Genomic DNA, 13083 nt, shown 5'->3' on the forward strand with positions numbered 1-13083 from the left:
CATGGAATTTTGGAAGAAAAAGCTATCGCGTCCCCCCTCCCCTTGAGTGTGGAAAAGGTACGTGGATGATGTCTTGGAGATTGTAAAATCTGATCAAGCTAACAACCTTACTGATCACCTCAACAGCACAGACCCCACGGTCAGCATAAAATTCACTTACGAAAAAGAACATGACGGTAAAATACCATTCCTCAACACACGCATAGTTAGAAAGCCAAACGGTTCAGTGAAATTGCTCATTTACCGCAAAGCTTCGCACACAGACCAATACCTGAATTTTGAGTCATCATCCAGCTCACCACAAGCTGGGTGTTTAATGGACAGGATGAACCCATTTTCTAAGTCACATCTATGACCCAATCATCTCCGCGAGTAGTGCGCCCTCTACAGGCCGAAATTCGTCGGAGGTTTGTGGACATAGCTCACTCCGAAGAAGAGTGTCGCCCAAGACACTCGAAACTGTCAGGTCAGTGAAAAACAGTATTTAATTGGGTTTGAAAAACGAACTTTGTATTCTGAGTTTCTGCAAACCTGATGAATTTATTCACGGACTATACCTGTCTTTGTTTAGGATATACACTGGGTGAACATAACTGGTAACTTAGTTTTTTGGCTTGCTGTACTCATTTGACGTGTATTCACTATACCTAAAAGAGAACAATATCCGATATATCCGGTTGTTATTGTGTCATAATTATGCAGCACCGGGGAGTTGTGCGGTGGTTCCTCCGTTTGGCTACCTTTGTAGCTTTTTGCATCCATATTTGGTTATGAGAAAGTCAATATGACGTTCTCAATATTCTGTTGGGTGCTTACGTGGTTAGCTAGCAGTATCCATGTCATATACTCTCTTACCTGGAGAATGCATTTAGGCGGAAACTAATCACACCACCGCACCCTTTAGGGGCTGTGCAATAATTATCCCTCGGGGGGAGGGTAGGCAAAACATGCTTGCACATTCACGTCCTGCTAAATCAACATTGCCTCAAATCGCTTGCCTCCTCTCGGCCTGCCAAAAAATCAGTGCCCCCCATCTGCACATGCCAAATTGTTGGGGATCCTTTAATGGCCTAGTTTCCCTACTGTTTTCTTGAATGAGTGCCAACAATCTCCCCCTTTTTTACGTGCCAAAATCTCTTGCCCCTCATTTCGTCCTGCAATTGTCACACTCTTTCTTTCCCTGACATAAAATATTGCACAGCCCTAATACAGTTTCCCTGCATGGATGTGGTATGCCTATAGTGACTTGAGCAAGCGCTATTATATTATTCATCACGCATGCGTATGGGATGTGTTTGGCAAAACATCGACTGTAGGCGAACATATTTGTACAAACGGACCCTGGGATTGTGAAGGCATAAATATGGGGTGCGATTAAGATTTTTTATTAGTTTGTAGAATTTCAGGAGAACTACCTACAGTGGAGGTTGCTGATTTTTATTAGTAGATGAGCATTATAGCAGGTGGGTACATACAAACAACCACTTATACTTTTTCTTTCGGGTTTTAGATATTATACTTAAATCACGCATGACTTTGTCAAACTATATTATAGTTATTTAATGCAATTTTTCTTATATGCATCTACAACTTGCCGTAATAAGTTCGGGAAAGTTTGAGAAACGTCGTGAAGTTTTTTGCATGTTTTCAGCAGCGAATTGTTATACATAATTATGGGTGAACGATTTACATTATTAGGTTCATTACTTTTATGTTATTGTAATGTTTTACGCATCTACAATCCGCGAAAAAATAGGTGGCACACTTGCTCATAACAATTCAAATATGCGTACTATAGCAATAGTATGAAGGCGAGTGAACACTGCTGCAATGCATTAGAAGAAAAGATTCCGCTCTGTATCCCATCCTACACCACCTCCCTCTTTCAATATTGGAGGGTCTCATGTACATGTTGGCAACATTTCTTTGTCAACATTGAGTTGGGGGAGTTAAGGCAGAGATCGAGATTCACTAACTACATTTTGTGATAAATGACGTTAATGGTATCTGACACTGGCACATACCAATACCTAGGCCAACTTTGCGTATATACCAATATAAAACGCATCAACAGAGAAAAAAGACGAAGAGCTAAAGACTGGGGTGTGGGAGAATCAGTAATATGAGAGGAAAAATGGTAGGACTACACATGGTCACGGACTCTAACCCGTGTGTGAAAATGTGCAGTTACGCTGATCCACCACATGTATAGATTTTCTAACCACTCGACCACACAGAAATGCAAGTGGTTGAACAAAATATTGATGGTGATAGGGATGGTAATGAGGATGATGATGAGAATGACGATTGGCCATCTCGAAAAGGGAAGACATAATAGCGGGATTTAAAACGTTTAGCGAAAATGTACTTTTCTACGGCGGAAATCCGTACAAGTTATCTTTTAGGGCATTAACGCTTTCAGTCTGTGCCGCGGATATGTGTCGATACAGACTAAATTATGAACTATCGAATTCTATAATATCGATTGGTTTCTTATTGTTGAAAAAACGTTCCATGGAAATAAGAGTAAATTTAATATTAATATAATTCGAGGTATATGTCTATGTGACGATAGGAAAGAGGATTAAAATACCCCTCGAATGCTGGCTAGACCGCTTGAATGCAGGGCAGACCTGTCGAATGCTCGCTCGATCTGTCGAACGCTCGCTCGACCCGTCGAATGCTTGCTCGACCTGGCGACACTCGGCGGACCCGTCGAACGCTCGGGTTACCCGTCGTACACCCGCAGGGCAGTGGATTATAGAACCCGAGTCATGATAAGGTACCCCACGAATCGGTTTATGTCTTCTAGGGGTCCCAAGGATGGGTAGGGGTTATGGCCAGGGATGAGATCAGGTGTACCAGGAATAAAGGTTAATGCGGACCGAGTGGGTTAAGGGTGGTTCATTTCGGCTACGGGGATAGGCCTACATCGCACAGTGTCAACACCCTATATATAAATATGTTTTTCCATACAGCTCTATACTCCGTTGGTGAGCGCCGAACGCAAGAAAAGGATTCCTATCTGATTGGCTAGAAATCGATCGCTAGATCGCTCAGTGGTAAAGTACAAATTCAAAATGTATTCAATTTTATTGAAATCAATATTCTATTCTTGACACAGATAAAGAAAGTTTTACATATGCATTGTGTTATAGACGTGTGATTGAATATTCTATACAGCACCTGGATCTTAGGCGAATGGGCTAAACGTGTTCCTTTATAAGAGCTTTTATATAATTGTAATTCTCAAAATTAAATATATCACAATTTCGATTTACGATTCAAAATCTTTACGCATAAAATGCAGTAAAATATATCCACAGCAAACAGCCATGGCCGATAATTAGTGTATTGCATTTCAAGTTAGTGTATTGGAAACAAAACCTGGGTTTTACCTGAAAACAAATCGAATTTTCTTGTAATAACAGCATCATATGGGGTACTAGAGCATGCGCAAGACCTACAAATGTATACCATTTTTATTAAAGATAAAGGACCATGTTAATTATGTCTAATTTTGAGTAGGCTTTTCACCCATTGCCCTTTGCATAATAAGAGATGCTACTGGTTCGATTAGGTAACTACTGATCATTGAAAAATTGGAGGTTCCAGTGGTGAAATCTGAAACAATTCTTTCTTATTAAGCCCCTTGTTTGAACCTCTATTTTTATTGCCTCAATTTATATTGTTCTGACTATTATAGCATAAAGCATCATATTTGTTTTTTGTTTTTCATTTTGGAGATAATCTTAATTTTTGTTTCTTGTTGTGTGCTCGTCTCTCACGATTTTCGTACCATTTTTTTTTGTCTTTAAGGCCTATATTTGATAAAATTCAAAGACCGTCCCTTACCTCATATGTTGATGCATACATTTCTTCATTGACAATTATCACGTATATATTTTTTTTTATTATTGTAAATGAATGTTACTTGAGTTACGCCTGAGTGGAGATACATAATAGTTGCGGGAAGTTATTAACCGTCCCTTGTATATATAAGTAGCCTAAATTCGACTAAATTGGAAAGAATTCGAGAAGGCAATTTTACACACGCAATGGTAATTATGAAATGCGACAGCGTATGTATAATTATGTAAATAATGATCATGCGATTAATATTCTAATAAAACAACTGAAAAAAAACCACACGTTTGAAGCCATGACGTTATCTCTTGCTCATTATAATGAGTTCTAAACGGAAAAACAACCCACATTAATGGTGTCACCATTTTCTAGAATTATTTGCCATCCAGGTGTTCAGATATTTTTGGGACACACGGTATAAAATATAATTGCAGTCTAAGTAGGGGGTCTTGGTAGGCACTAAATGACAACATGTGTCATGTGACATTCTAAAATGATTTTCTCGCAAATTTGACTTCAAAATGTGTATCAAGGATCTATTTAAAACATCATGTGTGGAAATGTTCCTTTAAACGATTGAAACAAAACTTGAACAGGAAAATGTAAAGGTGAAGATGTCATGGTTAAGTGTTTGTGACTGGATCACATGCTTCAATTATGACTTAGTATAACCTAGTACAGGAAACAATTTATGGAAATGGTTAGGGTTTATAAAACTTTTTATTTAGTTCTGGGACTAATGATCCTTCGGACTATCCTCATATAACCGCTGAGGGATTCATGCGAGTTTACCACCCTGATTTATAGTGGCAAGGCAAATAATATTTTTGTTGCAACAATCCTAGTCTTTATAAACTTCTGGTGATCAAATGAACGGTTTTGTTTTTTCTCCAGTTTGGCTCGCACAAATTACTTTCATTTCCTGCAGCCCCTATCTGTTAGACGGGACTTGACAATCTGAAGAAAATTGCACGTTTCACAGTGCTGAACGGTATAAAGTATTGTTTTCTTCGGTGTAAAGTTTGAGATCGCTCCGGATCGTAGGTGTGGTCTGGTGTGTGGGTGTGCGTGTTGGGGTTGGGGTTGGGGGGGGGGGGGGGGTGTGGGATGGGGTGCATTTGTGCGAAAGGGTTTAATAAGAACAATTATTATGGATGCAGTTATATTCCAATTTTATGAAGTGGTTTATATGATATTGTAAAATGCCTCTGATTATTCGTGCAACCCCAATGTTACTCGCCCTGCTTATCATTTGCTCATACTTTCCTGGTTTGACATGGCAAAAAATAGATAATTCCATTTGAAATCTGCAATACATCTGTAGAAGATACAAGGAAAGTCTTCCACAATGTAAGTATGTTATCCAAAATGGAATTTGCTGGGGTTAATTCTGTAGAAACAAATACTCTCTCTGTATGGCTTTACATATAATTCCATATATTTCAAATGGAACACAGTTGTCTATTCTATTTCAAATCTATACTGTGGATGACTTCAGCTAAATCTTTCCCATGGGGAGTGTGTATTGTGAATGGGATACCGGTAGCCCATTTCACCCCATGGGGAGTGTGTATTGTGAATGGGATACCGGTAGCCCATTTCACCCCATGGGGAGTGTGTATTGTGAATGGGATACCGGTAGCCCATTTCACCCCATGAAGTGAATTCTAAATAATAACATCGTGCTTCTGGTCTAGCTGAATGCATTACACTGTAATAAACGTGCTAAAATCTTAACCAACCCGATTTATCAGGTGAACCACAAAATAATTTTTGGTTAAAATTTGTAAGTTTAAATTAACCTCTGATAACGTGTGTTTGGTTAAAATTATGTGGTTCATCTGGTAACCCGTATTGGATGATCAATTTAACCTGTGTTTTAAGAGTGTAATACAATATTTTATTTCGTGTATTATTTGAAGTTCAACCAAAATAATTCTATGTATATGTCTTTACTCAAATTTTCGCTCAACAGATTTCATTCCAAAATGGCCTGCGATGATAAGAATATATTCATGAATGAGATGGAGATGGTGGAACATGATGTAAGAAGAGAAGGAGGAGGTTAGTTATACTTAAGACAAAATCCACAGATAAGAATGATTCCCAATATGTATGTTGATACCATAGGCAAGTAGTATTAGAGTCAATATAGACATTCTAGAAATAATGTTTTCGAGTTCGGTGTAAAAATATTTGTTCGTGTTTATGGGTGATGGAGGATATAAACAAGGTTAAAAAGTCTCAACATGTTCATTTTTATCGAGACTTCGTTAGGATGAACATGTCTGGAAATATGGGTAGGAACGATAAATCTGTCTACGGCGACGATATAGCTTGTAACAACAAGTAGAAAAAAGCCACATCTTCGGCGAATGGAATGACGTCTAAATCGTTCAAGACATAATTCACGGCGACGTTACGATTATAAATGATTCCGTCCGGTGTGGTTCTTATTATAATTATTGAGCTACTGCACATCATCATGTACAGTATGTGATGGACATAGATTGAACGATTACGGCAAACGTTTCTAAAGGGACGTACGCTTCCAATTAGCGTAGTCGATCCGGACGTATCAAATATTGCGCGACTGCACATCATCATGTACAGTATGTGATGATGGACATAGATTGAACGATTACGGCAAACGTTTTAAAGGGACGTACGCTTCCAATTAGCGTAGTCGATCCGGACGTATCAATTATTGCGCTACTGCACATCATCATGTACAGTATGTGATGGACATAGATTGAACGATTACGGCAAACGTTTTAAAGGGACGTACGCTTCCAATTAGCGTAGTCGATCCGGACGTATCAATTATTGCGCTACTGCACATCATCATGTACAGTATGTGATGAACGTAGATTGAACGATTACGGCAAACGTTTTAAAGGGACGTACGCTTCCAATTAGCGTAGTCGATCCGGACGTATCAATTATTGAGCTACTGCACATCATCATGTACAGTATGTGATGAACATAGATTGAACGATTACGGCAAACGTTTCTAAAGGGACGTACGCTTCCAATTAGCGTAGTCGATCCGGACGTATCAATTATTGCGCTACTGCACATCATCATGTACAGTATGTGATGGACATAGATTGAACGATTACGGCAAACGTTTCTAAAGGGACGTACGCTTCCAATTAGCGTAGTCGATCCGGACGTATCAATTATTGAGCTACTGCACATCATCATGTACAGTATGTGATGAACGTAGATTGAACGATTACGGCAAACGTTTCTAAAGGGACGTACGCTTCCAATTAGCGTAGTCGATCCGGACGTATCAATTATTGAGCTACTGCACATCATCATGTACAGTATGTGATGGACATAGATTGAACGATTACGGCAAACGTTTCTAAAGGGACGTACGCTTCCAATTAGCGTAGTCGATCCGGACGTATCAATTATTGAGCTACTGCACATCATCATGTACAGTATGTGATGGACATAGATTGAACGATTACGGCAAACGTTTCTAAAGGGACGTACGCTTCCAATTAGCGTAGTCGATCCGGACGTATCAATTATTGCGCTACTGCACATCATCATGTACAGTATGTGATGGACATAGATTGAACGATTACGGCAAACGTTTTAAAGGGACGTACGCTTCCAATTAGCGTAGTCGATCCGGACGTATCAAATATTGAGCTACTGCACATGATCATGTACAGTATGTGATGGACATAGATTGAACGATTACGGCAAACGTTTTAAAGGGACGTACGCTTCCAATTAGCGTAGTCGATCCGGACGTATCAATTATTGAGCAATTTCACGTGCACAATGTGTGGAGAGCGTAGATTGTCATTGCGACTAAAATTTAGAGATTACGTCAAACGTTTCTACCGGACGCTTCGAATTAGCATGGTCGTTCCGAATGTATCAATTATTGAGCGACTTTACGTGTACATTACCGTATGTGGAGAGAGTAGATTGTCGTTACAACTAACATTGAGCGATCACGTCGAACGTTTCATACGAGCACACATAAATAGTCAGTCTCAGATCTGTGCTCAAGTGGGAAATTGTGTCCACTTTATATTTGATATTGATTTCATCTTGTATGGGTCAGGTGAACATGTTAGCGAACGCCAATTACAATATAAATATACCCAAAAGGGGTACTCTGGGGTCACGGGGGTAGGGGGGTTATAGTATAAGAATTCAACTTCTTCCTGTCGATGCAAATGTAAAACGGACAAATTTTTTGCATTTTCTTCTTTGTCCGCACATTTATTTTGTACGTGCAGAATATTAAATAATAGCTAAATAAGCGACCTCGCTCCGTCACGGGAGAATGATAGCTAGACGGGCGTACGTTCACTGCGTATGGGAATCGCTACCTCTATTGAACATACCACGTGGGGATCGCAACCTCTCTTGATCATACCTCATGGGAATCGCTACCTCTATTGATCATACCTCATGGGAATCGCTACCTCCCTTGATCATACCTCATGGGAATCGCTACCTCTATTGATCATACCTCATGGGAATCGCTACCTCTCTTGATCATACCTCATGGTAATTGCAACCTCTCTTGATCATACCTCATGGGAATCGCTACCTCTATTGATCATACCTCATGGGAATTGCAACCTCTCTTGATCATACCTCATGGGGATCACAACCTATCTTGATCATACCTCATGGGAGTCGCTACCTCCCTTGATCATACCTCATGGGAATCGCTACCTCTCTTGATCATACCTCATGGGAATTGCAACCTCTCTTGATCATACCTCAGTATTTGATTTTCACTGCTTTTAACGAGTCACTTATTTTTGCGCCTATTTAACACCTGATATTGTATTAAATTTGTAAAGAAAGAACCCAGGTTATTTCAATTTTATGGTTCCAAAACTCTGGCTATCATACAATTGCTACATTTTTCAATCGGCTCTCTGCACAAGATTGATCCAATTTAGTCCCTAAATTTAATAATGAGTGTATTTAAAAGTGTCACAAGTAAAACATGCACACATAAGTCATAATACACTTGTACCCTGTTCCTGTTGCTCATTCACTGTACTTGACAATCACTGAGCTTGGTCGCATTTCCTGACCAGTGATTGGATAGCATAATGAATACGTAATGTCAACACTGTTTTACTGGTTTTCTGCATATGATATTACAGTGATAACTAATTCAAATGGCATCAGTTGCACGTCCAATAAACTGCGTTGGGGCACGATTGTCGTTCTCATGGTAATTGTTATAAGCAACATTCTGACTGGCATCGGAGTGTACGTTAACATGCGGCACCAACGACAATATCCACAACAAAAAGGTAATTATAATGCAATAAAACAAACAAATAACCCAACAAAGGAAACTTACGAGTTAATGGGTCAGGTTATACTCCAACGTGTAGCGGGTGATGTTCCGTTGCGACCGACTAATCTTCTTTTCCTTTGATCATACCTTAAAATCTGTGTCGAAATTTTATAGTATGATTGATTTAAGCAAATTCGTTTTAGTACCAATAGTTATGATTTGATCAATCATAAATGAAACATGTTGTCATGGAAAGCCAATCTAAATTTATTCAAGCGCTATAGAATTTTAATTACTACTAGTATATCATGTTTCAGAGTACTTAAAATAAAAATATTTTAACTTTTCTTTTGATTATACCTCAAAATCTGTGTTTTACCTAATACGACGTACGACTTATTTTTGTACAGACATTAATGAATGTAAGTCGGGTACTGACAACTGTGACACAAATGCAGTTTGCACTAATACCATTGGTTCCTTCACATGTGCATGTAATGCCGGTTACAGTGGAAATGGAATAACATGCACAGGTTAGTCTATTTTGTGCCATATCACAATTCTGTTTATTCCAAGTAAATGTCACATATACGCGAGTCAAACTACTTTTTGGAAATGGTGCATTCCTGTCAAAATTTTCTAGTATGATTGAATTAACCCTAGAACTACTGAGCCAGATTTTGTATCACGGACTACGAAGGGGGGAGGGGGTTGGTTCAATTATAAACGTCATATTCCGTTATATTACTACTACTACTTGCTAGTATATCATGTTTCAGAGTACTTAAAATATTTGTAGTTTTCTTTTGATTATACCTCAAAATATGTGTTTTACCTAATACGACGTACGACTTATTTTTGTACAGACATTAATGAATGTAATTCGATTACTGACAACTGTGACTCAAATGCTGTTTGCACTAATACCGTTGGTTCCTTCGCATGTGCATGTAATGCCGGTTACAGTGGAAATGGAATAACATGCACAGGTTAGTCAATTTTGTGCCATATCACAATTCTATTTATTCCAAGTACATGTCACCTATACGCGAGTCAAACTACAGTATGGAAATGGTGCATTCCTATCGAAATTTTCTAGTATGGTTGATTTTAAGTTGACTTTCAAAGCAAATGTGTTTTATTACCAATAGTTGTGATATGATCAATCAAAAATGATACATTATGTTGCCAGTTTAAATTATATCACGGTTCAGAGTACATGAAATATTGTAACTTTTCTTTTGATCATACCTCAAAGTATGTGTTTAATTAATACATATGACTTATTTTATACCTTTTTGTACAGATATTAATGAATGCTGTTCGAGTACTGATAACTGCGACGCAAATGCTGCTTGCACTAACACGGTTGGTTCCTTCACATGTGCTTGTAATGCCGGTTACAGTGGAGATGGAGAAACATGCACAGGTTAGTCTATTCATTTTAAATAATTGTCACCTCTATGCGAGGCATAATTTTGGGAAATGGTGCGTTCCTTTGTAAATTGTTTACTATGACTGCTTACACGTTTTTAAAACAAATTCGTTTCAATACCAATATTTGTGTTGTTATCAATCAAGCAAGATGCATTATGTTACCAAGGATAAACAATTTAAATTTATTCAAGCGTTATTGATTTCTAATTGTGTTATGTTTTATATTCAAGAAACTTTTGATCATACCTCAAAATCCTCAAAATCCAGATATTAATGAATGTGCTTTGAATAATGATTACTGTGACGGAAATGCTACTTGCACCAATACCGTTGGTTCCTTCACATGCACATGTGATGCCGGTTACAGTGGAGATGGAGAAACATGCCCAGGTTAGTCTATTTTTTGTCATATCACCATTCTATTCATTTTGAATCATTGTCACCTCTATACGAGCCATACTTTTTGGAAATGGCGCATTCCTATGTTAAAGTACTTACCCAGCAAACACAAAAACGTTTTAAAAACGCTTTAAATAAGTTATATTTTGGCTTTTGGTTTAGGTAAAAACGTTTTAATAACATTAAAATGTCGGGTTATATAAAGGTCATGATAACGTTTTAAAACGTTTTGTATGAAAACACACTACAACAATATTTTTAAATGTTTAAAAAAATTTTTATTGTAAACTATTTTTGCAAACATTTTTGCCAAATATTGTGTCAATACTTACATAACATTATGTTAAAATATTTGAACCCAGCAAACACAGCAATGTTCTTAAAATGTCTTTTCAAAACCTTTTAATAACATTTCAATGTCAGGTCATATAAAGGTCATGAAAACGTTATTGAAAATATTTATGGGCAAACATTTTTCGCAAAATATTTTTCAACCCCAAAATAACATTCTGTTTAGAATGTTTTGTATCAAGATTTTCAAGAATGTTTTTGGAATGTTATTAAAACGTTTTTATACCCTTTATATAACCCGACATTTAAACGTTTTCTGTAAAACATTTTTTGTTTTCTGAGCAGTAGATTATCAAAAAATGTTTTTTTAAGGTTATGAAAACGTTTTATACTCTTAATATACCCTTTATATAACCCGCCATTAAAACGTTTTCTGACAACCTTTTATAACCTTTTGTGAATGATGTCGAAAACGTTTTGTGTTTGCTGAGTACTTTGACTGCTTATACGTTTTCAAAGCAAATTCGATTCAATACCAATATTTGTGATGTGATCAATCAAACAAGATGCATTATTTGCCAAGGATAAACAATTTAAATCTATTCAAGCGTTATTGAGTTATAATTATTGTGTTATGTTTTTTTATTCAAGAATCGTTTGATCATACCTCAAAATCCTCAAAATACAGATATTGATGAATGCGCTTTGAATACTGATAACTGTGACGCAAATGCTACTTGCACCAATACCGTTTCTTCCTTCACATGTGCATGTGATGTATGTTGCAGTGCAGATGGAGAAACATGCATAGTTTAGTCTATTTTGTGCCATACCACCATTTTATTTAAAACTGGATCACTATTAGTGTCATTTTTTCCATATAGCGTAATGCGTCACTTTTCATACATTTGATAATTTTCACCCAAAAATCCACTTTTAATGGTCCATTTCGAAAATGTTTTATACTTCATACAGAATGTACTTTGGATATTGAAATTCAAACTAAATTTAAATGTATTCAAGCGTTATTGAGTTTTAATTGTATCATATTGCAGAGTACAAGTATCAGCTTTACTTTTCGTTTGATCACACCTTCATATCTGTGTTTTACGTAATAATATATGACTTATTTCGTACATTTCTTGTACAGATATTGATGAGTGTGCTGTAAGTCCTGATAACTGTGACGCAAATGCAGTTTGCACTAATACCGTTGGTTCCTTCACATGTGCATGTAATGACGGTTACAATGGAGATGGAATAACATGCACAGGTTAGTCTATTTTGTGTCATATCACCATTCTATTTATTTCAAATAATTGTCACCTTTATGCGAGTCAAACTACTTTTGAAAATTGTGCATTCCTGTTGTTAATTTCAACTATGATTGCTTTATGTTTTCAAAACAACATTATGTTGGCAAACAAAGCCATTTTAAATTTATTCAAGCGCTATTAAGTTTTAATTGTATCATGTTTCAGAGTACAAGTACCAGGTTTACTTTTCGTTTGATCACACCTTCAAATCTGTGTTTTACATAATAATTGATAACTTATGTCATGCATGTTTTGTACAGACATAGATGAGTGTGCTTTAAGTCCGGATAATTGTGACGCAAATGTTGTTTGCACTAATACCGTTGGTTCATTCACATGTGCATGTAATGTCGGTTACAGTGGAGATGGAATAACATGCGCAGGTTAGTATATTTTGTGCCATATCATAACACTATCTATTTCAAATCATTGTTATCACCTATACGCGAGTCAAAACAATTTTTGGAAATGGCG

General features: G+C 37.2%; 1 protein-coding gene across 1 annotated transcript in view; it reads left to right on the plus strand.

Annotated features, from left to right (window-relative positions):
- Nucleotides 1-8972: 8972 nt before the first annotated feature.
- The window catches only part of LOC140139326 (uncharacterized), a 244697-nt gene continuing 240586 nt past the window's right edge, over nt 8973-13083 (plus strand). The window contains exons 1-7 of the mRNA XM_072161107.1: nt 8973-9179; nt 9577-9699; nt 10033-10155; nt 10473-10595; nt 10871-10993; nt 12444-12566; nt 12870-12992. Coding sequence (XP_072017208.1) covers nt 8984-9179; nt 9577-9699; nt 10033-10155; nt 10473-10595; nt 10871-10993; nt 12444-12566; nt 12870-12992 — 934 coding nt within the window. The 5' untranslated portion in view covers nt 8973-8983. The remainder of the gene's footprint in view (nt 9180-9576; nt 9700-10032; nt 10156-10472; nt 10596-10870; nt 10994-12443; nt 12567-12869; nt 12993-13083) is intronic.

This window comes from Amphiura filiformis, chromosome 18 (assembly GCF_039555335.1).
Source record: "Amphiura filiformis chromosome 18, Afil_fr2py, whole genome shotgun sequence".
Taxonomy (NCBI): domain Eukaryota; kingdom Metazoa; phylum Echinodermata; class Ophiuroidea; order Amphilepidida; family Amphiuridae; genus Amphiura; species Amphiura filiformis.